Source organism: Aedes aegypti, chromosome 2, assembly GCF_002204515.2.
Source record: "Aedes aegypti strain LVP_AGWG chromosome 2, AaegL5.0 Primary Assembly, whole genome shotgun sequence".
In the NCBI taxonomy this organism is placed as follows: Eukaryota; Metazoa; Arthropoda; class Insecta; order Diptera; family Culicidae; genus Aedes; species Aedes aegypti.
In genome coordinates this window covers 389,762,731-389,789,855 of record NC_035108.1, presented here as the reverse complement: position 1 = coordinate 389,789,855, position 27,125 = coordinate 389,762,731, and the positions used below count along the sequence as shown (strand labels likewise).

Genomic DNA, 27,125 nt, shown 5'->3' with positions numbered 1-27,125 from the left:
CTGGAAGGATACGATGGGCAGGTCATGTTGCAAGAATGCCGGACAGCAACCCTGCAAAGATGGTGTTCGCTTCGGACCCGGTTGGTACAAGAAGGCGTGGAGCGCTGCGAGCTAGGTGGGCGGATTAAGTGTGTATCGATTTGGCGAGCGTGGAGCAAAACCGAGGATGGAGAGATGCGGCCACGAACCGAGTATTGTGGCGTAAAATTTTTGATTCAGTTTTATCTGTTAGATGTTAACTAAATAAATGAAATTAATTATTTGAAATCTGGATACAAACTTTTTTGTTTATTGTGATGATCGATTATATGTAGCATGTGGTGGAGTTGCTATCATCATTTAAAGACGTATAAAACATCAACATTTTTCCGTCATTTGAAAACAAATATTTTTTGAAACTTTTAATGTTTCTGTCGAAACGCAGCTTGGTAAATGTACTTTCATAACTGCCTATTTGTCTTTCCAGCAAGTTAATTTGTATCAAACAAATAAGTCATTTTTTGTCATTGATGATCTGCACAAAAATCTTTTACTCTATTAAGAAACAAAAAAGTGAAAATAAAATTTCTCAATTGGATCTTGGCTTTTAATTCAAAACTCACTACAGTCCAATTGAAAATAAAATCACCCAGGATTTCGAAAGCATTCTCAATCAATAGAACGTTTCAGCACAGACAAACAGACGTAACACTTAGAACAAATCACGATCTAATTCATAGTCACGAGGACATGAACGCCCAATGCTAAAATCACTGTGTTTGGCCGATGGGCCAACAGGTGGTGTTAGTGTGTAAACGTCAAATACAATCAAAAACGATGCGAGCGCTGCGGGTTGGCCACCTACCATTTATTTGAATCGGCTGTTAAAAAGCTGGTCGATGGACATCTGTGAGAGTGAGACGTCTGTTTGTCTGTAATTTTAGAAATTTCCTAGAGGACTGATTTGAGAGAAGTTAGATCTATTATTGCAAAAAACTCCTGGCGATGATGTAATTTTCTTCATCCTCATCAAGAAACTTCCAGAGAGTAGCTTTTCATTTTTGATTGATATATTCAAAAAATGTTTGCAATTGACATATTTTCCTGACAAATGAAAAAAAGCCAATGTTGTACCAGTTCTTCTTCTTCTTTCTGGCGTTACGTCCCAACTGGGACAAAGCCTGCTTCTCAGATTATTGTTCTTATGAGCACTTCCACAGTTATTAACTGAGAGCTTTCTTTGCCGATTGACCATTTTTGCATGTGCATATCGTGTGGCAGATACGAAGATACTCTGTGCCCTGGGAATAGAGAAAATTTCCTTTACGAAAAGATCCTCGACCAGCGGGATTCGAACCCACGACCCTCAGCATGGTCATGCTGAATAGCTACGCGTTTATCGCTACGGCTATCTGGGCTATGTTGTACCAGTTCTGAACCGGAAAAAAAATCCTGCTGAAACTTCCAGCTATCGTCCAATCAGCTTGTTCTCCTCCATCAGTAAACATTTTAAAATGTCATTTTGAACAGAACGAACATCAACGAAAATTCATTTTTTTGCGAACAACGGAACAGTTCGGATTCCGACATGGAACATTGGACCACTCATCAACTTTTACGTGTAACTAATCTTGCTCTTCTAGATATAGAAAAAGCATTCGACAGCATGGCATGGAACAATTATCAATTTAAAACATAGTCACATGGACATCTACGCCCAATGCTTAAAATACTTCATTTGGCCAACCGTGAACTAGATGGCGGTATAAGCAAACGTCAAACATGAATAAAAGTGATACGAGCGCCACGAGTGGTCCGTCGGTCAACTACTAAATATTAGAATTGGGCGCTATTCTACTGTGCGTTTAAAATAATTTGAGTGCTGTTTGTCTGTTTGCTTCATCATAAAATTTAAAAACTTTCATTTTCCAATATTCTTCTTCTTCTTCTTCTTGGCATTTACGTCCTCACTGGGACAGAGCCCGCTTCTCAGCGTAGTGTTCTGATGAGCACTTCCACAGTTATTAAGCTCACAGCTTTCATAGCCAAAGTTGCCATTTCTGCATTCGTACATCGTGTGGCAGGTACGATGATACTCTATGCCCAGGGAAGTCAAGGAAATTTCCATTACGAAAAGATTCTGGACCGAACGGGAATCGAACCCAGACACCTTCAGCATGGTTTTGCTTTGTAGCCGCGGACTCTAACCATTCGGCTAAGGAAGGTCCCCAATTTTGCAACATACATTGTTAGAATAATACAAAGTTATCCGTTAAATCGTACACTTCAGGTTAATTATCAGAACTCCAAATCTGAAAGACTTCCTGTAAGAGCTGGTGTTCCTTAAGGTAGCATTTTAGAACCAATATTATTTTATACTTTCACATCTGACTTACCTGAGTTACCTCAGGGATGTCAACAATCTTTGTTTGCGGATGAAACAAGTCTCGTTGCCAAAGGACGTAGCCTGCGTGTCATCTGTATTAGAAGGCAAGCAAGATTGGATATTTCTTCATCATACTTGCGAAAATGGAAGATTTCTCCTAACGCTTCCATAACTCAACCAATAATATTCCCACATAAACCAAAAGCTCTTTATTAGAAACCTTCAAGTAAACATGTTGTCACGATGAGAGGGGTTCCAATTAATTGGTCAGATGAAGTTAAGTATCTAAAGCTCATGCTAGATAAAAACTTAACTTTCAAAAATCATATTGACGGCATTCAAGCTAAATGTAACAAATATATAAAATTTCTGTATCCACTTATTAACAAAAAATCGAAACTTTGTCTTAAGAACAATCTTTTGATCTTCAAACAAATTTTGAGGCCAGCCATGCACTATGGGCAGTTTCCATACAGACTGGCGGCCAAAAGTATTTTTTTTTTTCATTTCATATTGTGTTTATGAGTTTTGTGATACAAATTTGATGCTTTGTTTTCAAAAACAAGTTTTCTAGACTAACTTTTGAATAGGGCCTATAGCAAAATAATAAGTTTTGTTACTAATGATGCTTATAAGTCATTTATGCGATTAACGTTGTGCAAACCATTATACAGTCAACCCTCCATGAGTCGATATTGAAGGGACGATCGACTCATGGAAATATCGAGTCATGGAACAGCAATGCCATAGAAAGTTGTTTGTAGGGACCATCATAGTAACCATGAAATTTGTTTTTTAGTATGGTTTCATGAGTCGATATTGAGTAATGGAACATCGACTCATGGAGGTTTAACTGTAAATGTTAGAACTTACATAGAAACGATGATATGAACGGTTTAGCTATATTCAGGTATTCTCTGAATTATTTTTTAGCTTTTTTTAATTTAATCGTTAAAAATATTGGAAAAAATCAAAAAGCTTTAAATTAAAAAAGTGCAAATTTGTGCAGCTAAATTCTTCACGATCCTTTAGTTTACATCTCAAAGTACCCTTGGATATACATTTTAGCCTGGGATATCTTGGGACAAAGAAATACTAAGATGTTTAATGTTTCGTTATTGAATCATATATATATTTTTTAGTGCACCTCTCGCATTTTTCTGACCTAAAGCACGAACCTTTATTTTTATAAGATAGCTTTTTGAATAAGAAAGCTTAACAGTGTACAGTGGATCCACAATTAAGAATCGTCCACAATTTATGAATCAGCTGACTTTAAATGACAAAATAACAACAAAAATCAACACAAAACATCACGTAAACAATTTTACTCAAAATAAATTATAAGCGAAAATGTTTCCGTGATGTTTTGTGCTATTTTTTACTGTTATTTTGTTTTTTAAAGGCGGCTGATTCATAAATTGTGGGTGATTCTTAATTGTGGATTCACTGTATAAAGATCTGTATAAAATATTACGATTATGCAGTATATTGTATTCAATGTGCACCTTGTGTTTGCACTAAATACTTCATTTTTCTTAAAAACTCTAACTTTGACCTACTGTATCAATTAAAATATAAAAGATCGTGCCCTGATATTCCAGGAATAACTTAATAACAGTGTTTACTATGGAATGATGTACAAGAGAAACCTATCAGAACAAGTACTTTTTTTCGATTATTGGTCACCTGATCGCCCATAGTACCATGTAGTATGCTGTACCAATAACGACGAGGGTAAGTGATCCATTAGTTGTGGGTGTTCCTATAGTTGCGGTAGTGACATTTACACTGATTTAATTGAATTAGCTGTGGATCCGGCACCGGTTGTTCGTGTGAGCAGTTCGGCACATGAAGAATTAAGTAAACAATCAAGTAGACTACTGTTTTTCTGCGTCTAACAGTCGACTCTCCACATATCATTGTTCTACATCTCGATATCTCTGCTTATGTCGATGATTTGCTCGGTCCCTTAATTATGCATATACATTTTCTCTCCATCCCGAGCAGAAGAAAATAACTACTGAATACCAAATTGAGGTATTCCATACCAGATAATTTCCAATACTTACAACCTGAATGAGGTATGAATGAGCCCTGCATAAGAGGTAAAATACCTCAAATAATACCTTCTGCATATTCTGCAAATACCAAGCTGATAATTAGATCAGGTATTGTAATACCAAAATAATACTTGATGGATTTTCATATAACAGTGAAATTTTTCAATACTAGTTCAATACCTCCAGCAGTCCTCAATAGCTTTCGAATACCAAAATGAAGTATTTTTAATTGTTTTAAATATTTTTTCAAATACCATTACAATACCAAAATGAGGTATTGATAACTGAACAATACCTAATTGTGGTATGATACCAAAATATGGTATGCATAAGTTATTGGCGAGTTATTCTTTCCTCCTCGGGATATCTCGATATCCTCCTTATCTCGATATTTCCATATATCGATGTGGTTTTGTTGATTTTTCGTTCCCAATTTTCTCTCCGTATGTCGATAAGCACTTTATCAAAGGATACTAGACCAGATTTTCGTGATTAAACGAAATTGAGGAGCATGAAATGACGTCTGCTTGTTTATTATTATTCCTATTTTTCTAACAACGGATCGGTTTTCAATCTACTTCTTCTTCTTTCTGGCGTTTACGTCCCCACTGGGACAGAGCCTGCTTCTCAGCTTAGTGTTCTTATGAGCACTTCCACAGTTATTAACTGAGAGCTTACTATGCCAATGACCATTTTTGCATGCGTATATCGTGTGGCAGGTACGAAGATACTGTATGCCCTGGGAAGTCGAGAAAATTTCCAACCCGAAAAGATCCTCGAGCGGTGGGATTCGAACCCACGACCCTCAGCTTGGTCATGCTGAATAGCTGCGCGTTTACCGCTACGGCTATCTGGGTCCCAATCTTCAATCTAGTATTCATTAAAAATATGTTCTATGTCTCGATCTCTCCCTATCTCGATGGTCCCTTCGATATAGAGATGTGGAGAGGCGACTGTACCTGGTTTGTCTACGAATGTAGAATATAAACTAGATATGGAGACGTGAAAATTCTTGACAGTCATTCAAATGTATCACAGCCTACGTGATTGAAAAATATTAGGGTTTTACTACGCATGGACGTCCACGTGGATTCTCTTAAAACATGGTTATGTTCCTATAAATAATCGAACCTCAACGGCATGTTTCGTAATTGCAATAAATGTTGTATGCAACTCGTTGCAGAACTCGATTTTTTCAGCAATCGACGTAACAAAATGTACGACTCTTGCTGAAAAAATCATCAACTTGTTTCTTAAATAACTGTTTCGAAACTTTTCAGTATAACATATACTACCGGGAATCGCAAATTAGTCTCATCTGTAAAAAGTAGACATTGAGAAAATCGACTTAGAAGTTAACAAACTCGTTTTCTATACGAATTGATTATATGATACGAACATGTTCCAATATTGATGAAACTTTCCCAATTTGCTTTTCACTGCGATCACCCACGATCAAATCATATTGTATCATCAGTGCATCTGAAAGGACTTTGGAAGATATGTTGAAAACTGAACTCAACTCAATTTTGACGAAAATACAGATGGGAATGACGTGCGATTCACGGCAGTACAGTTATGCATTGTTATTAATTATCTTGGAATATATAATTGGGATTTGTAATTCTTTTTCTTGCAAAATGATTTAGAACGTGAATCGATGCACTCCAGACCATTCTGCCATATATTTAGTTATATAATTAAATCATGGGCTTACCTTTCTCTTTATCGATTTTCTCTTCGAAGCACGGCGATTTTATTATCCCAAGCCCTTGTAAATTATGAAACCTTAATTCCGATGATGGGGTAATGTACAATATAATGTTATGTTATATAATGTCTGAAGGAGTTGAAGAAAAAAATTGTTCGGCAAAACAGATTCTCGATGAGCGCGTGCGAAAGGTTCCTGGCAAAAGGTGGAACGCAAAAGACGGAAACGGAAGCAGTATTTTAGCATCTTTCTAGAGAAGATAAGCGCCACCAGTGCGAAGCGGAAAGCGAAATGTAGCAGCTGTACAAGAAAACGCGTTCAAAGGCATTTTGTGAAAACCATAAAACGCATATCAAATTGAGCTCCAATACCATAGTTTACTGTTGAATTGATATTGGGATTGTAAACAAATTTCACAAACTGGGTCAAATAGAAGTTTTCTACGGACAAAAACTTCTAATGCATCTATTAGATATGGATTAAAGAAGCTTAATGTGTTCTGCAAAACCGAAGACAGCATCGGTTATAACAGTAAGCCACTTACGATACTTGCTACGAGTGCTGTAAAAGCAGAATTCGATATCGAGTTACTTACAAAATTTTATCAATTACATAAACGCCCCTTGAGGATATCAGAAATCATATCGAGTTGCGTACAGTATCGGGGAAGCGTTGTGATTTGAGTTATTATTCAACTGAATGTTTTGTAATGAACGTAGCCTGATTCGTGACGGATTGGCATGATAAAAAATGCTCTATTTTGATATATATACACACACACTTAACTCATTCAGCAATATCTTGCTTAAATTTAAAATCTGAAACTGCTGAAAATCATTGAACATATTCTGACATTCAGCAAATCAGCAGATTTTGTTGAAAAATTCAACAAGGCAAAATTAAGCAAATTTTAGCTGAATTCAGCGAGAAACATTTGAGGACTTAAATACATTCATTAGGGGTTTGCAGGAACTGAATGTACCTAATTAATCATGATCGAGTCTAACTGATTTCGAGCAAAGTGTTGATCGCTAGATTTGATTCCCACTGACAAAGGAAATCAATAAAATAAATGTCTGCCGATTGTCACTGGATTCGTCTGGCACCGGCAGGCATCGAATTATGTCTCACGTAATAGGAAACCACGTTGCATGCAACCCTATATAGCTTCTGGCGATATAAATACTATGTTGCAATTAGATCCAATCAATTCGAATCGAAAATGCCCACAAGCAGAGTGCGGCGCCTTCTTGAGCATGTGGGAAAGAAGGGGACATTATTGGCTGGTTTCCGCTTTTGAAGCGTTTTTTTTGCATTCTTGACTTATTGTGGCTACCTACCTGTACTTAAGTGACGCATAACTTGCAAAGTCAAACAGAAATTCAATATGCACTTCAATACGTGACAAATGTGCTCTCAGTACAACTCACATGTGCCATTCGAGAAGTGCATAACAAAGGAAATGTTTTCTGAAACTGCATACTTCATTCAAAAACATGTAGGGAAAATGTACCAATTATAGCTATAGTGGTTCCCTACTTGGACACATGCGGATTTTTGAAAACTTACACACGGATAAAAATCTGATCCCCACACCATGATTTACAAATCATGAAATTCATAAATTGGTTAGGTCGTAATATCAGGATCACAAATCATGGTTCCTGGAGTCATAATCATGATTCCTCATAAGCGTAACATCCAGTGTGAAAACACTAAGCGGCGCATTTTGCTTCATCTCATTCGTATTGATCTGAGACGAGACTCGCGAAGTCGGTCTTCTTTTTCTACGGTTGCTAAGATTTTCTTCTTCGATTCTGTGTTTACACAAATTTGTGAGCAAGATGTTCAAGCTTTTACATGAACTCAATGGCAAAGATGAATTGCGATTGCATCGTTCCAAGTTCAGAAAACCTTTTCAAGTTAAATTTTACATCCACAAACGCAGTAAACATTGCAATAACAAATGTTTTGCTTGTTTCGATTTAGTTTCGTCAGCGCAAATCAAATGGAATATTTCGCTGAATTATTTTTTTTTATTAATGATTCCAATACTCTCCACATATTTGCCCACAAAATCAACTGGCTGCATCTGACAGCGAAATCTGGGCTGCATATGACGTTGCTTTTTTTCCTCTTCGCGAGTCTCGTCTCAGGTATTGATCACTCCTAATTCAAGATGACGAAGCGGTTGAGTGGTAGAGTACGTGGCTTACAATCGGAAGGTTCTTGGCTCGAATCTCAATGTATGCTATTTTTAACTTTTTTTTTTATTTTATCGATCATAAACGGATGCGCGACTCAGCATTTTTGGCATTTGAATCATGATTCCGAGCAATCAGCAACAAAAATCTAACGCGTGTGTTACGGCAGTCTGACTCATGATATCATGAGTCTAAATCATGGTGTATTTTCATAAGATGAAAACACGCTGGAATCATGATATCATGAGTCATAATCTTGTTATTGGATTCTGATTTCTACCAGAGCACGGTTTGATTATTTTTGAATGGTTTAACATCAAGGTATACATGATACCAAACTACTTAAACACACAAAATTATTAAAAAATTGAAAACAATTAAATTACAACGTTATTTCCATAACAGGTACATCTACCCTATGCCTATTTCTTCACACTGAAGTTATGATACGTTGATTTGATATATTTTTTTGTTCTATTATTGACAACAGTCAGGCGATCTTGTTATTCGTGTTCTCGGCATTACAACGCACCAGGGTCAAAGCCTTTATTTTCGGCGTGCATGTTCTATACGAACATTAACAGTCATTTACAAAGATTGCAGCATGACATCTTTGTGAATGAGAGGTTTAAAATCTTAACAACTCGAACCGAACTCTTTCAGCAGTCCTACTTTGTGGCTCCGCAAGATAGCACAGCGCCATGGAAGACGCCTTTGGTTGGTCGAGGTAAAGGTCCAATAATTGGAATTTGCAAACAATCAAGCTTTAAGTTCAAAACATATTAAGGTAGGTTGTTTGTACTTTATTTCTATTTTGGGGCGTCATTAAACATGTGTTTTTTATTTCATTCAAGTATGCAGTTTCGAGGTCATCTTGTCGATTGGTGTTCGTTGAAAGTTTGCAAACAATTTATAACAAACACGTTAAATGTGCAATAAATTGTATTGCTTAACGATTTAGATAAACTGTTTGTCGCTGCCTTATTATGCCTGCTTTTTTTTTCAATCTGATGCCATTTCGGCCATGATCTAGAGAGTAGTTGAAAAATACTTGTATTGTATGATAATTAACTTTCATTAGTTAATTGTCTTGAATTTTAATAAAATATTTAAATTGATAATGAATCTTCGAGCTGTTTAGCGGAATACCCATAAATAAATGAAAACCGATTTCAGTAGGTACTATGCCACATAATTTCACTAGGGTTTGTATCCTTCGACAGATACGCTTATTTCGACCTCAAATGTAAGGTCGTCTTCAGTGTCAGTGTACTGGACTCGAGTCAGTTTCATTTATTTATATTTAAATTGATTTATTTATGCAATGTATTGAATAATTGTGAATGAGTATGGGCATTTTTATATGAAAAGAAAAATTTAACTACAAAAGTCTAATGGTACACCTTCCAATTTGATTTATTTGAACCCCAGAGGCTATTTTGAAAATTTGAACAGAACCCGTCATATAACTTGAAGTTTATTGTGAAAAATAAGCACTTTTGAAGTATAATTTCTTTCTGTCGAGTTGCTCGATTCAACCTAAAAGAAACCCGAATTTCAGTTTCCCTAGGTAAAACTTTTTTGTTTCTCAACAAAAAAGAAAACAGAATGCCCGCATATTATCCGTTCAAACTTTGAAGGCATGCCTCTATGTCATAGGTTCCCAAACTTTTCGTGTACGCGACCCACCTAGTCATCAAGAGAATTTCTCGCGACCCACCAGTGAAAAATTGTGGAAAAAAATGAGTTTCGTACTTAAATTTTCGAGATCTTTAATTACATTGTCAGGAAAGTGATAGACATGCAATCTATAAAATTCATGTTCGCATAGTCAAAGTAAGCACCACTGTTGTTTTTGATTAATTTTCGTTATTGTAAAGATAAACAACGAATTCTTTTAGATTTTCTCCTCACAGGCATCTAGATAAAGGTTATTACCAACTTTCTACTTAGAAATCATTTACTGAAAATTGTAGTAAAAATGATGAAATTGTAAATGGTTAAATTAATTAACTCATTACACGTGGTAAAAATGAATAAATTATCGGTGGAACTATGAAAAAAAAAATCCACGTGATCGGCAGGGATTCAAAGCCAGGACTCTTATACGCTACACACTAAGCTCTTACGGTGAATTTCACCGTAATTTCAACAGCTGAACAGTTCGGTGAAATAAAACACCGTAATTTCGTCGGAATTTTACGGATTCCGGTGAATTTTTACCGAACACTGTGAAAATTTACCGCACTCCGTTAATTTATTTTACCGAACCGTTCAGCTGTTGAGATTTCACAGGAATCCGTAAAATAATTTAAGTGTGTAGATGAGTGCTTTACCAACTAAGCTACCGAACTACTTGTAAATGGTGCATATTTGAAACTTTTTCGTAGTTTTACAAATTTGAATAAAATGACTTCATCCAGTAAATATTGTTTGATGATAAAACTAATAAATTTTTCAATTATTTTTAAAAGATATATAATATTCAGAAATTAAATAAAAATGCGATGTTTAGTTTCCTCAACTAAAAACATTTCACACCTATCGTTCTTTATAATTTTTGTAAGAATATTACACACGCTATGGTTGTCGCTTTAAAATCAATATATTGTTATTTTTATTTTCAAACTAAGATACTGCAAATTATCGAGAAAAATAATCACAATCTAAGTAGATGAAAAAACCGAATTTAGTACTATACCATTTAATTCCACTAGAGTTTGTATCCTTTGACAGATACGCGTATTTCGACCTCAACTGTAAGGCCGTCTTCAGTGTCGTGTACTAGACCCGGTCTAGTACACGACACTGAAGACGGCCTTACAGTTGAGGTCGAAATACGCGTATCTGTCAAAGGATACAAACTCTAGTGGAATTAAATGGTATAGTACTAAATTCGGTTTTTTCATCTACTTATAGGTATTCTACTAAACAGCTCGAAGATTTATTATAATCACAATCTGTTATCATCAAGTTTATTGAATCAATCTCCGAATATTTTGCTCTACGGAATGCAGAAAGTTTGGTCTCGGAATCCATTATGATTCCAATCCCAAGCAAATTGAAAATTCAAGAGATTCTTCAAGAGCCGTGAATATTCCTGACTGGTGCAATATTAAACATTTGAAGCATTGATTGAAAAAAATAAATAATGTGTCCTGGAAGTCAAGCTCAAAACGAAATTTTCTCGCGACCCACCAGAAACTGTCCCACGACCCCCCAGGGGGTCGCGACCCACAGTTTGGGAAACTATGCTCTATGTAACCAAGTTGAACAAATTGATCATTTCTACAACATTTAATATTTTGACCGATAATATTCTTAAGCAGAAAGCATGACCATTTTTTATTTTAATTTTTTGTAAAAGTAAGCACATTTGTTGAGCGATCTTAGCTAACACCTTTTTTCGCGTTTTATCCTGCAATCACACTGGATTTTACCCGTATATTTTTTGTAAGGGGCTGTCCATTAATCAGGAAAATCAATTTTGGCAGGTTTTCAACCCCCATTTCTCCATAATATTTTTTATATGAAAATTCAAATAAATTTGTATAGCGCGTAACAAATCTCAAACCCCCTCTCCTACAATAAACTTTTGCGTAACTAATGGACGACCCCTGGCCTATCTTGAAGCCAAGAAGCTGAAGATCATCAAAAATATCAAAAAGACATTTGGACTTACCTCTATTGAAATGTAGGAGGAAAATGTCCCTGGAATGGCTAGCGGCCTTCAAAAACTACGTTTTCGGAAAACTTTTCAGTACAAAGCAATCGTTCTGAATTTATTTAGAATTATTTTTCTTGTGGAAATATAGATGCACCATAAAAGATCATTCAGAGTCGACGGTTTCCATGCAAATTTAAACAGTGCTTCTGGGGTTTAAAATGAACTAATTTATAGGATGTGACTCAAGATTACTTCTTTGTTTCTTAACCAAAAGACTTCCAGTTTGTTGCAGACTTTTCTCTATTCATAGGAAAACCTTTAAGTCAAAAATGCACAAGGTGGTTTGAAAATACCCTTTTATGGGCAAAAATATACTCATCGCATAGAGATCTGTCAAAAAAAGGGTAAATTCAGAAATGCAAAACGGGTAAATAAATACCCATTATGATCAAGCTACTGCCGATTAAAAATGGGTGTCTTAAAACCCATTTAAGGGTGAAAACTAGATGGGAATCATTTTATAGCCTTCAGCTGTGCGCTGTTCCAGAATCCATTTTTTTTGTAAATATTTAATTAGATTAGGAAACGCCAAGTAAAGCATCATATAAAATTGTTTGAGTTAATTTGAAATGATCACTTAGAAATAATTTCATATTTTTCCGTTGATCCTGCATATATGGATATGGAGGACTGATTAGTGTAATATCAAAATTAATATGTAATAAATTTATTTGGGGTGTAAAATATTGAACTTGAAATAAAAACCATTTGTTTTCCGACAACTTTATTGCAAAGATCGTTGTTTTTGCGTTGAAGTAATAATTACTGATTTTCGCCATTTAAGAAAGTGGTAAAATTTTACCCTTTTAATGCCGCAAGGGCGATTTACAAAACTGGAAAAATACCCATCCATTGACAGGAACCGCTTTTACCCACAAAAGAGTAAACCGTGTTTACTCATTAAATGTGGAGAGGCACTTCTAGCGGAAATGGGTGAATTTTTACCCAGTAAATGGCATTCGCAAACAACAGTGTAGTTGGAACGTTTTCTCTCATATATTTGATCGATTTTCTTCATACAACCTTCAGGCTCGTTTATCCTTCCTTTACAATTGAAGGATTCCGCTCGCATGTTCAAAGTAGGATTTGAGGTGTCACTCAAAACTTTTACAGTTTGATCATTATGGGCCACCCTACTGTGCCATTTAAAGGCCAACTTTGTGTGTTCATCCCTTTAACTCTAGCTCATCATAATATTTAATAAATAAAAATTACAAATTCTTCTCAAGTGAAATCTTTTCAGCTCAGGTATGCGCAAAGCCTTGAAGCAGCGTTGCCGGAAGAGGGAAGGCTTACCGAAGCCCCTCTTGAGGACTGCTGGAGTAGTGTCAAAGCAGCCATTAACAACGCAGCGGAAGGTGCCATTGGGTTTGTGTGAAGGAAATCGACGGAACTGTTGGTTCGACGAGGAGTGTCAGACGGTTTTGGAGGAGAAGAATGCAGCGCGGGCGATTATACTGCAGCAAGGCACCCGTCAAATCATGGAACGATACAAACAGAAACGAAGACAGCAAACCCATCTATTCCGGGATAAAAAAAACGCCGCCTGGAAGAGATGAAGCAACTGTATCGTTCTCAATAAACGCGTTAGTTCTACAAGAAACTCAATGCATCCTGCTGAGGCTTTGTGCCGCGAGCCGAAATGTGCCGGGATAAGAATGGAGGTGTCTTGACGGACGAACGTGAAGTGATTGAAAGGTGGAAAGCAGCACTACGATGAACACCTAAATGACGCATAACGGGGATGAGTTCGAGGTGGTGGACGAATTTGTCTACCTCGGATCATTGTCAACGTTGGCTAACAACTGCAGCAGAGAAATTCGAAGACGTATCATTGCCGAAAGTCGTGCTTACTACGGACTCTACAAGACCTTGCGGTCTGGTAAACTTCAGTTCCGTACTAAGTGTACCATGTACAAGACGCTGATAAGACCGGTAGTCCTCTACGGGCATGAGACGTGAACAATGCTCGAAGAGGACCTGCAAGCGCTAGGAGTTTTTGAACGACGTGTGCTTAGGACGATCTTTGGCGTAGTATGTGAGAACGGCGTATGTATCCAGTATCCAGAAAGTCGCCTGAAAGGGTATGATGGGCGGGACACGTTGTGAGAATGCCGGACAACAATCCCGCAAAAATGGTGTTCACCTTAAATCCGGCCGGTACAAGACGAAGGGGAGCGTACGAGCTAAGTGGTTTGACCACGTGGAGCAGAATCTTGGAAGTATGGGGCGATCGAGAAACTGGAGGTAGCAGCCATGGATCGAGTTAGTAACATTGTGGCGCAGGTCATGTATTGAAGGACGTAGAGCAATCAAAAGTAAAGTAAGGGTATTCAGTTCTCCAAATTTGTGCTCTTAAAAAATCGTGGTTGGGCTTCGATTCATCTTCACCTTAAATAATTAATTTGGAAATATGAATTATTGGCACATTCTTACCTCAATAACTATATATAATATTCTGCAGCAAAAGATAAACTTTGGCAGCCACTTGCCGAAGTAAATGGAATGTGAATGAGGTGTGTTAAAATTAAGTGCCAACTCAACCTATTCTCAACCTAACAATACTTCAATCAATATGTAGACAATTTTTTGACTCAATCGTTCTATTTTAATCTTTCTGGTTTTGACATTCTGTTTGTCTTAAGTTGTAGGTATTATGTTGCAAGCGAAATTCGGACGTGTGCTATCACAGCGTGAACATGTCGCACTTGTAAAATTAACAATATTTAAAAATAAAATTCGTCAAAGTGAAGACAAGCCTCCAGAACCCAAATTTAGAGAAGTAAACTCTTGGCTCTGTGTTAAAAATAGGCAGACGAAATGAGATGAACTTGACATGAATGCACCTTTCCCGTGTAAAGAGTGACTAATGAAGCAAAAAAAAGTTATTTTATTAAATACATTTCAATCTTGTTGGCCCTGTCTGCATACATAAAGTCGATCTTTGTAGTTGCGTCGTCAGGTCCCAAAAGAGACCCAATTTTATAACCCTTAGTGTAATTTGACCAAACCATAATGAAAGGGGAAACAAGAAATTATTTTTTATATGGTCGACTGCCTTGCGCTCAATTTGTTATGATTTATGTTTGGTAATATAAATACTTTCCAAACGGAATTATCGTTGCCGATGAATTGGTTTCAACTCTCATTGACAGGATATTTCTCTTCGTGAGTCCGAGCCTAAGCGGCAGCAACTCCAGACACACGTAACGCAATCAAGCAATGTTTTATAAAGGTCAATGGGGTCCAATTTGAATATTCTTCACGCGTACGCGTCGTAAATCTGTATGTGGCTCAAGGTTCTATAGTTCTAAGTGAGCTTTAGAGGCGCCTCCAGTGTTATTTTTAGTTCAGGACCAAAGCGTACCACATCCTTTACTTGGTGCTGTTCGTGACAAAATCCATTTGAATATATAGAAAAGCAAACAAAGACTGAACGATTTACCTAACCATGGCACTGCCTTTTCGATACGATTCTAGGCCGAGCATCACAAATCAATTTATTGAAACATTTTTTTCAATCTTTAAGATGCTTGTAATTTGCTGCGATGTAACGCGCCATTTTGTCATTTATTATACTTCATAGGAGTATTTCGACTTGGAATTACCATACAGCGGAAAAATTCCACTACTAATCAGGACTATGAGAACCATCCAAAATTCGTTTCGAGTATGAAATTATAGCCATTCAGTACACCGTCTGTCGTTGGATAAAAGCAAAACAAGGATTGGACTCGGCAGTTATTGGAATTTTATGGCAACGATTTGGTCCTATCGTAAAATCTACATTAGCTTCATTCATCTTGCTTCGGTACTATCGATAGCATTGACATTCTGGCATTGAATATGCATGAACAGCATCCAGGTTGAGCCGAGACCAGACTATGTCCAGATGTGGGACACCAGTTGTGACCATCGTTTCACTTTTAAGGTATTGTTCACTAAACCGCTATAGATGTGCATTGATTGTGAATATGGTATAAGCGTTTACCTACCTCCAGTCTGTAAGCTTCGCACATGATAACTTGTGCCACCTTGTCGTCGACGTCGGCTATGATGATTCGTGCATTTTTCGTTTTCAGATCCAGGAGATACTGTGGGGGAAAGAAATATAGATGAGATTGGAATTAGTTAGAACCATGGCCACATTGACTCGTGTCAAGATCAGCAACAGTTTACATTAAAATTGAGCTTGTATCTAAACATGATGATGATGAATAAGTTTACAAAGACTTTAAATATATTTAGACAAGTATTGCACGAATAATAAGGATTTTACCCCGTCATTTGATAAACATGAAATACTATGAAGACAGAATTAAACAGAGCGTGATTTTAGAAGTATAATAATCAAACCAAGAATATTTTTAAGAGAATATGTAGACGAATAGTTCGAGGATATTAATTCATAACAGATTTCAACAGTTTGATGGAATTTAAATCAACAATTGTTAACCTCTGCAATGCAGTGTCGCGTCGGTTTTTACTCAAAAAATATGCGCTAACAAAAAATATTCGCTCAAAAATGTACTTCGTTTTTTTCATGTATTTATTGAATTTTTATTTAATACGAGTCGGGAAAATTTGTATCAAAATCGAGATTTGAGTTGTGAAGAATTATTGTTAATTTTTGCAATCTAATCACTGTTTGTGTGGAATTAATTTCTTTTTCCCGATTTATTCAATATTATGAAAATAGCTGAACAGGGAGCCCCTGTTCCAAAGCCAATGATGAATTCTATGATCTAGTAATTTTCGAGAAAAATTAAAACCATCTCACCTGATTCATTTCGGTATCTCCCCGATCCCTAGGGAATTTTTTGTTCGATATCAGCTCGATGTGGTTCTCCTTCAGCATCGATTCCATGTGCGAAATGTATTCGGTGGATTTTTGACCATCTTCAGTCAGGGCGGCGACCCGATTCCAGTTCAGCTGCTGCAGGAGCCGTACGTACACGTGCCCATATTGCCGGTTTTCACCGATCGTTCGGAAAAAGTACGGATATGTTTCCCGATCGGACAGGAAAGCTCCCTCGGCGGAGTAGGAAATTACAGCCATTCGGAAGTGTTTGGAAACGCCTACGTAAAGTAATGGAATGGGAATTACAGCAATTGGGTCTCATCATCCGGTGAGTACGGAGCTCCCCAAACCGTCATTATCAGGAAAAAAAAATCTACATCAAATCAGTGCTCATCAGTCCTTTTTTTATGACTGGACCTGCATGTCTGGACAAAATTTAACAAAATCGATAGGTACGTTTTGAGGTTACGGCCTTTTGATGGTATAAGTTAAGAAAGTCAAAGGAAATCAAACCTATATTGGAACAGTTTTATCTTTACCGTGATTAAGAAAAGAAATATATAATCACAACTTTATCCTTAATTATTCAGTTACTTGTGACCTCTGCTTGAAGCTTATGAACTTTGAATTAGGGTGTCCCAGAAAGTATGAGCATATTTTAAGATTAGTGCAGATTAAAAACTGATTTTTTACATATTTTATTCTTGCACTTATCAAGAACATATTTTGATTTTTTTACAATTTTTTGCTACCTGTTTGTTACATGTTACATTTCTGGAGGCTCCTCTTATCAGTTTCGCAAAAATCGCGTTATATCTGAGCGACTTTGTTGTACGAAATTTGTGCTAGGTCAAAAAACACGTAAATAATAAAAATCTGAAAATTATATTTGTCGTTATCAATATGATACATGATCAGACAAGATATAGATTTTATTGAAACTTTTAACCCTAAGTTTATGAAATTTGAATAGAAACAAAATATTTAGTTTCAGTTGTAGTCGATTTTTGAATGGGTCTTTGTCTGGGAAGGAGGCACAGATACTACACACGAAATATGAAACAAAAATTTTCCAAACTGCAAGATAACTCCAGTTCCACAACGACAATCAAGGCAGGCTTGAGAAAAATCGCTAGTTTTTGTTTGTTGAGCACCTTAGATCTTCCTGAACAAATATGGAAAAAGGGCCATTGTTTTCTGTGCATTTTATTTTAATTGTTATTTGAGATATTTGAGAAGAGTAAAAAGGTGCGTTTTCAATACCTATATTCAATCGAATAAAAAGTGCTATCGTGACATTGCTTTTGGACTACAGGAATTGATTTTCAACCGATTGGTGTCAACTTGGATGAAGTGCAAAAATATGTGATCAATTACGCCCTTTTTTGGATATTTTGTATTTATTTTGAAAATACATGAAAAGCTATGATTTATTGAAGTTATCTAATGCGGTGAGAAAAACTGGTAATTTTTAAGAATTTTGCCATTTTGTCAAATGTTTCCTAGCAAAGCCAAATAAAATGTTAAACAAACATTCTTGTCGAACATCTTAGATACAATGTACTTAAACTCACCACATTGAAGGATTTTGATAAAAAATATTCATTACTAGTTAAGTTCCAACCAAACACAAAAGTAGGGTCTGTGATATGAATTGATTATCTAAAATTGAACATTTCAATGTAAAACGTTATTTTATCAAACAAAATTTACATAGCAAGCATTGAAAATGCCCCAAAGAAAAAGACAAAAATATAAAAATATTTATTTGTTTGAAAAAATAGTGTGATTCTCGTTATCAAAGTCGTACCCATACTTTCTGGCACACCCTATACACCCTTTTACGGCGTAACCTTCAGAAGCATTAATTTTAATACATCAATAAAGCATTCTAACACAGTTATGCATGTTTCAAAGTTGTCAATGACGAACTGAAATCAACTGCCGCAAAAGATTTTTACAAATCACTCATTTTTTTAGGCCTAAGAGCTATAAGGCATTACGGAGCCAATTCCATCTATAACTAAATTAGTACTCAGGGTAGCTCGTTGACCCATGTACCCATGCAACTCTAGATACATATTTTACAACAATGTGCAAGTAAAAGAACACTTTTGGATCTCGATTGTGGGCTGCTATTTGTTATACAGTTCGTTGCGCAAAGTTTAAATTGCACTCTCGTTAGGTGGACTATAGTACACGAAAACGAAGGCAAATGTCTCTCTCTAATATAAAACCAAATTTGTCAATGTTGGTAGCCCAGGATTTCTTTTGTTTAAGATTATTTGACGGCTTAAAACTCAGACCAGTAAGTGAAAGTCTATCATTAGGTGGACTACTGCTTTGATGCAACGAACGAAAATTAACTGTAATTTTTTCATTTTCTTTTCTGGTTTTGATTTTTGATCGAGTTCTACAAATCTAGACAAACTGAAAAAATGTTCAACTATTTGGGTTTGACGTTTGCAAACTACCGCCAACTAGTTTCCAGTTGGTCAAATACAGTAGTTCCAACATTGGGCGTCAATGTTCGTGGGTATTTATTTTAAACTGATTATGTTCTAATTGTTGTGTTTGTTTATTTATGCCACTAAGTCACACAGTACAATTAATTTTGTTACCATTATAATTTCCAAAAGTGAACAAAATGAAATTAATAGTGAAAATTGTAGAAAATCCATTATTGTTCTGTTTCATTTAATTTTCTGAGCAGAGATAACATACAAAGTTAAACTCGCAGAGCTAATTCTTAAATGTTTGTCTTGAGAATTAAAAACCCATCGATCGACTCAACAAATATCCCGAAGAAGATTTTCAACCTTAATATAAGATAACACACTTTTGATTAAAACGTCCATAATTATATAGCCTGGGGTAATTCTTGTTGCACCTGCAGTACGATTTACTGGCTACTGCGGCCGGAATGAGACCGACTCAAAAGTATACAAAGAATTCTTTAGTTTGTTAAGTATTTTAACTATTTTATGGAAGATCAGCTTTGTATCCAACGGTACCGCTGAAAAATTTACGATTTTTTGTAACTGTTTTTGCTTTTTTTCAATTCTGTTTTCGTTTACTAATTGTACGAAAATTGCGTTGATTTTAGATTGTACTGTTTATCATAGTGGGATTCGATCAAAAACACCACAATTGGATAGACTTGTTCAGCAAAGAAGAACGAATGGCCGCACACAATAGTCGTTGACACGTCGACACGTCGACACGTTAATGCTTCCAGTGGACAATTTTCCCTTTGAAGGAAGCACCACACTAGACAACGGACTAGCATGCAACGCCCAGTAGCACAGTCGAAATACGTTTTCCGGACTGAAGCGGGAATCGAACCCACACTCCTTGAGTCGATGCAGCTAGGGGGGCTGGGGGCAAGAAGGACACCTTAAGATATATAGGTTCAAATCATGGTTGATAAGCACAATTTTTGAAGATTATTCCAGTGTAGGGGCAAGCTCAGCTCTTGTTCTAAATGATGTTATCGATAAATTTCAAAAATATAAGAAACACATGATGATTTGAGATTTTTGAAAATGTCCCTTCTTATGAGGTTTTTAAACGAGGCACGGGGCAAGAGTGCCACTCGTATGGGGCAAGAAGACCATCAGAGCAAAATGCCACAAATTTTGTATATTATTTCCCCGCCTAAAGGATAAATTGTAGAGTAAGTAAAGATAAAAACTGAGGGATAAAAGTTTACTTATAGTTAAAAAGTAATTTTACGAAATTAATTTAGTTTTCATCCTATTTGACTGTAACAATAATAGTAAACATTTTCAGAAACCATTTTGAATGTCCAAGATGGTTTATTTTGATTTTATTTAGTAGGAAACATTGATTTAATGCAATATTAAACAAGAAAAATAAAAGTTCATTTGATTTTATATGAGAAAATTGCGGTGTCCTTCTTGCCCCATAAGACATACTGTTATTATATATGTAAAATTTAATATCAAAAGGACTTTTTCGAAAAAATTTCCTCACATCCATATTAAACAATTGAAAATCATCAATATTGTGTGGAAAAATCAATATGTTTTGTATTTATTGGGAGTCAAACCTTGTTTTCCAGTCTTACATTCTTATAATATTTCGCATATTTTGCGTTGGTGAGTTAAAGACATTTTTCTAATTTTTTGTACTAAACATTTTTAACTGTAATATTTACACAACCCTCAATTAGTACTCAATTTATACTTATCCTGCGTTAAACATCAAAATATTGATTTGTACTACGTGGAATTAGAGGTGGCACTTTTGCCCCGGGTGTCCTTCTTGCCCCATGTCCCCCTAAATGCTGGATAACACTAACCGCACGGCCACGAAGCCCAGTTTGTAAAGTATTATTTTCAGTTAAGGTGCAGATGAAACGAAGCCAAACTCAAATTTTCAAGAGCACAAATCTGAAGAACCGAACATATGTTCGAGCTGTAAACTTAATCGATTGGTCACCAACAGCATGTGAGCAATCGATTAAGTTTTCTGCTCAAGCGGAAGTTCGGTTCTCCAGATATGTGCTCTTGAAAATTTGAGGTTTGGCTTCGATTCATCTTCACCTTAAGTTAAGACAATGCTTAAGGCGAAGTAAGCCGTCATTGAAATTTGTACGGGTCGTTAATGATTGTTGCTAATTCGTTTCACGATTTCGAATCAAAGAAAATCAGTTGGTTTTCCACTGACACAGCTGAAAAAAGTATCAGCATACTTTATGCATAATAGCGCGTACAGTGATACTTTTTTAACTCAATATAAACTATCAAGACTGAGTTTTATTACTTTGAAAAGCAAGCTGAAAAGTCATGATTGTTACCAAAACGAATGACGAGCTACTTAGCCTTAATACTTAATACTCAAGACTGCCTAGTTATTCAGATTATTGCGCTATAAAAAATTATAATGAATAATATTATAAAATTAGCTCTGCAAGAGAGACTGGAGAGTTTCGATCCCCTTTTTTAATGTGGCTTTAACACTACAGAAGAAGTATCACTTGAGAAGATTTTTGCACAGATTCTCAAGTAAACATGTTTTACAAAATCATACGTTACAAAATGGTTCTAAATTGTGTTGGAGAACCCAAATCTTCCAATGATACGTTTTATGAAGCTTTTAAAAAAGTTAGGTGACACTTGAACACATGTGACTGACATCAGACATTTTGTTTTTTATACCATTGAGGACTCAAATTAAAGGAGTCTATTTAAAAATATGAGATAAGCCAAAATGTTTGTAGTAAATTTTTGAGTTTGGGAAGACTTGATCTAGTAAGTACTGAAGCAGAGGCGCAATCAAGGGGGGGAAAATAAGGCGGTTCAGGGGGCAGACCCAAGACCATTGTGTCCAGTTTGCGCTGCGCGGAAGAAAAAACGAAGTGTACCGGTGAAAAAAAAAAACAAACGCGTCAGTAGTGTTGGATCCGTTGAATCTGTTGCATGCTCCTTGTGGGTGAGCTACGGAATCCGGATCCATTGTGTCCGGTTTGCGTTTCGCGGAAGAAAAAAAAACGAAGTGTGCCGGTAAAAAAAAAACAAACGCGTCAGTAGTGTTGGATCCGTTGAGTCTGTTGCATGCTCCTTGTGGGCGAGCGACGGAATCCGGATCCATTGTGTCCAGTTTGCGCTGCGCGGAAGAAAAAACGAAGTTTGCCGGTTAAAAAAAAAACAAACGCGTCAGCAGTGTTGGATCCGTTGAATCTGTTGCATTCTCTTTGTGGGTGAGCTACGGAATCCGGATCCATTGTGTCCGGATTGCGTTTCGCGGAAGAGAAAAACGAAGTGTGCCGGTAAAAAAAAACAAACGCGTCAGTAGTGTTGGATTCGTTGAGTCTGTTGCGTGCTCCTTGTGGGCGAGCGACGGAATCCGGATTCATTTTGTCCAGTTTGCGCTGTGCGGAAGAAAAAAACGAAGTGGGCCGGTGAAAAACAAAAAACAAACGCGTCAGTAGAGTTTGATACGTTGAATCTGTGGTATGCTACTGTCGAGTGAGCAACGAAATCAGTATCGTGCCCAGTTTGCGTAGTAACCGCACTAGGCGGCATCCACAAATTACGTAACGCTCTAGGGGGAGGGGGGGAGTAGGCTCAAGCGTTACGGTTCATACTAAAATTTAAAAATGTTCATACAAAAAGCGTTACGGAGGGGGGGGGGGAGGGGGTCAAAAATTTCCATTTTTTGCGTTACGTAATAAATGGACGCCGCCCTATCAGTGTCGGTCATTCGTGTATATGCTCACGTATTGATTTCGAATTATATATTTATCGTTTATCAATACGAATCCTTTCCCATATCAAAACTCCCAGTGTTTACTTGTGGAAGTGCAGAGGACTCCTCGGCTTCTGTAAAGCAAGTAACACATCAACATTTCCCTTCCATTCCCAAATTGACCTGCATTCGGACGCAGCCGGCGCCGGTATTGTTTATTATAATAATGAGAGCACCAGTACTTACACATTTAGGATGCTACTGATCCCGAGTAGTGTCTGTTGGTTCCCTGTGTAAGTACAGCTGTTCTTGCAATAACGGAGTAGCAACTGCGGGCGGTTCCGAAAAAAATTCTGAAATCAATGACGGATCCTGCCCCTTAAAAAAACCTTTGGTCCAGTATGTCTGAGCACCGACTATGTGTCCCATTAGAGTTTCTCTTTGGATTCTACTTATATATATCTCCAAGTTCTGTACATTTTAGATGATTTGTTAAAATAATTGAGATTTTTGTATACTGTTGAAAAGATCGCTGTTGAATTTTATTTGAGTTAATTCAAACAAACTGCTCCTGAAACATTATTCTTTATACCACCTGATGGATTCCCAACTCTAATATTGTCTTTTGTTCATATTTTTATTCAAAACTCCGCCTAGAAGTTACAAATAACTTAAAAAAAAAACAAACTTTGAAACATATTTTGATCGTACATTTTATTTGATTATCAATGGAAAATAAAAATCTTTCAATTAACCCCTCTACCGGCAGCTTCATTTTTACCGTCAAAAAAATATTCAAATCGCGATAACTTTTTCGTTTCTCGATATTTTTGCACCATTTTTTCACAGGTTCTCAAAAACTCTTCTAGTTTAAGAATCCGTGGGGTTAACTCTGATTTCCTTAGATTTTGTGAATTTATACCATCAATAAAGCTTAATTTCGAAACGATCTTACTATTTTTTTTTTTAAATGTTGTCCAGATATGCAGTACAGCCATAAAAAACGACTGGTGAGCACAGATTAAACGAACATTTTTTTTTCTGATAATAACGGTCTGTGGAGAACCGTGGCGAGAATTAGAATTGACTCACCTGCAATTGGTTCGACGGTATCGCTGCAAGCCGGTCCCAAGACGCCAATCATCCTTTCCTGCATGATGTAATAATTGATGAAGTTTTTCATAACTTTGTCTGCGCGACACTGGCCATCACTTTTCAGGATAATTAACTTGTGATTGGGCAGAATTGTTACGTTACTATTGATCGCTTGCTGGGCCATAATTGCCGCGGGCATTATTCCCAAATATGCCCGGCCAAGTCCTGATAGAGGGAAAATTCCGCCAATATAAATTTCTTCTTTCTCCTCCCCCTTGGGTTTCCACTTGTGCCAAGCCGGTTCGTTGGTTTTCAGCCATTCACAAGCTATCTGGTTGTAGTATCTAGCAACAGCATGTTCGTCATACTCCAAATTTGTCTCATCGCGTGCCCGCAGAATCTGCGGTTCGTACTTGTCATACAAATCGATTAGCGCTTGTATGCCAGACGTGTCAAAGTACACCCTGACCAGCGACTGGTGAGCGTGTTGAGATGATTCAAACTCGTGAGCATGGTATTTGAGCAACGGCGTCAGTTCGTACTTGCAGCCAGTGTTATTGCTAACGACGATGTCTTCACAGCGTGGCATTGTGACTGGTACATATTCCATCGTTTTACTGTCGATTACCTCCGACGGAGTCCAATGTAGCACGAGGAACTTTTTTGAACTCTTTCTGTCGCTTCCGTACACGCTCATCAGATGTTTGATGCCAAGTTTTATTTTACCTCCTAGCCAGATAACCTTCAGCTGAAACTTTAGCTCATCGATGTGTTTTATAATGAACTTTGTATCCTCGTAATGCGGCGCCAGCACAAGTGCACACTTCTTACCCTCTTTGCACTGATCCGGCACATACATCCCGTCTCGATTGCATCTATTTTCGTTTTTGCAACTCCTCTCAGCCCAACTCTTCAGCACTTCCAGCACTCCATCCGCCACATCGAACTTTTTGATCAACTCGTAATACTTGGGATTGTTAAGATCTTCCTGGAACATGGTGTAAGGGTACAGCTTCGGAAATATATCCTCCTTCCGGATCAGCGGCTTCGGAATAAAGAGTCCAAATCGACCCGGGTGCGTTATGGAACCGGCTTCCTCAATTTCCGGCGGAATGATGTGATAGTCCGACAGCATCCATACTTCCAAATCGATGGTCGGTTCCGGCCAATTGGTGCCATCTCTGCGTTATCGCGATGCCATTGCGTGAAAGAAATAAGAGACGAAAATGAGATGGAGCAAATTATTGGCATCGTTCTGAACCGGAACGATTAATTGGTGTTTTCGGTCTTAGGGCATTTTTCGTAATGGTTCAGTGGAAATTGAATAAGGACAGGCTAATTAGTATTATCGAATGAGATTTTGCCGACAGCAAACAATATTGTTTCTACTTTGGAGATACCAGTCGCGTTAATGAGCAAATGAATAAAATTCAGAGCTTAATATCAATTCAGTAATAAAACGCAACTTTAATGCTTTTTTTCAAGCAACCTCAGTAAAGCTGATGTTCAGTGTTTTGTCTCATAGCACACACAAGTGTGTAACTTTGTTTTTGATTTTTTAATTGTTTCGAGGGGAAAGTTTGCAGAGTATAGTTTGATCTTACAAAAAACCCAATTAACATTTTTAGCATAGTGAGAACTAGACACAAATACATATAGGGAGCCGGATCCTATTCTTGGCACTATTGATTCACTCCGACAGTGGGGTTTTTTGAAAGCTTGGCTCATATTTGGCCACATGCATAATATTATTGCAAAGTTTCAGACAATACGACCGACAAATACCACCCATGGCAAAGTGAATCAAGGAAGTGTTCAAGTAGCTCTGCACCCTAATTAGTATCAAAAGAATCCAAGGTCGCAATCGAAAAAGTGGTTTTTGGGGTATTGCAAATGCCAATGTCCTTTTCAGTATCTACGTAAAAAATCGATCATTTTTTTTTCTTTAAATTGCAATGACTTTATCAATTCTCAACTGATTTTGATGATTTCACCACGATTAGATCGCGAGTCTAATATTGTTTTCAGAAAGTTACGAACAAATCTTGAAGCCCGCGTAGTTTTAACCCGTATACGCGCAACAAACGAAAACAAGTTCAAATTGCTACCATTTCGGCAATTCTTATCGTTTTTGTTCGAGTGGAATAGTGTGGATGTCTAGTTTTTCTATCATCATTGGAATTTTTGAATATGTCTACCGGCTAAGAGTTATACCGGCCAAGTCAGGTAAAAATGACCCTATCTTCCTTTTTAATCAACTTTTAATTTATTAGTATAAATCTGACCCCAACTCAACTTGTTTTTATAGTTTCGACTATGGACGTCATGTGAGAGCTAAATTAGTCACTGAGATCAGATTTATCCTCGGGTATTTTATTTTTACTTATGGGAATCCCTTAGCACCGGCCAACGATAGATCAATTTAATTTTTCTTGTAAACCGTTTAAATATGGATATTGAGCTTCATCATTTGAAAAAGCTAACTCAGACATGGACGTAGGGAACTATTTTAAGGATATTGGCCAGCTAAATGGCAGGTGCAGCGAATAAGTTATGAATTAGGGTTTTTACAAAATGGGAACATTTTCGAACATCGGGAATATTGTCAACTATTCTTCTATTTTTATGTGAACAATACCCTTGAAATGATCTTGTTCGATCCAAAACTAGACATCCAGAGATTTCACACGAACTAAAATAAAGCAGCCAAAACAGGATACTCAACAGTATATAAAGTAAATACGTCTAAAACATCAAATAAATCAGTATTTGATGGTCACTTAGATATGAAGATACTATCCTGAGCAGTTTATATCTATCCATTGTGACCACATGGTCAGTAGTGTGGGACAAAATTTAGATTCTCGTTCCTGTCCACTTTTTGGATTTCATTTTGGTACCATAACAACTGTGCAAAATTTCAGCTCGATCGGAGAAACTATATTT

At 36.9% G+C, this 27,125-nt stretch overlaps 1 protein-coding gene across 6 annotated transcripts in view; it reads right to left on the bottom strand.

Moving 5' to 3' along the window:
* LOC5572795 overlaps nucleotides 1-27,125 on the bottom strand; it is a 151,320-nt gene that overhangs the window by 20,578 nt on the left and 103,617 nt on the right. For all 6 annotated transcript variants that reach the window (XM_021846983.1, XM_021846984.1, XM_021846985.1 and 3 more), the window contains 3 exons: nucleotides 24,177-25,360; nucleotides 16,851-17,149; nucleotides 16,066-16,164 (listed from right to left, as the gene is read on the bottom strand). In XM_021846983.1, the coding sequence (XP_021702675.1) occupies nucleotides 16,066-16,164; nucleotides 16,851-17,149; nucleotides 24,177-25,360 (1,582 nt within the window). The remainder of the gene's footprint in view (nucleotides 1-16,065; nucleotides 16,165-16,850; nucleotides 17,150-24,176; nucleotides 25,361-27,125) is intronic.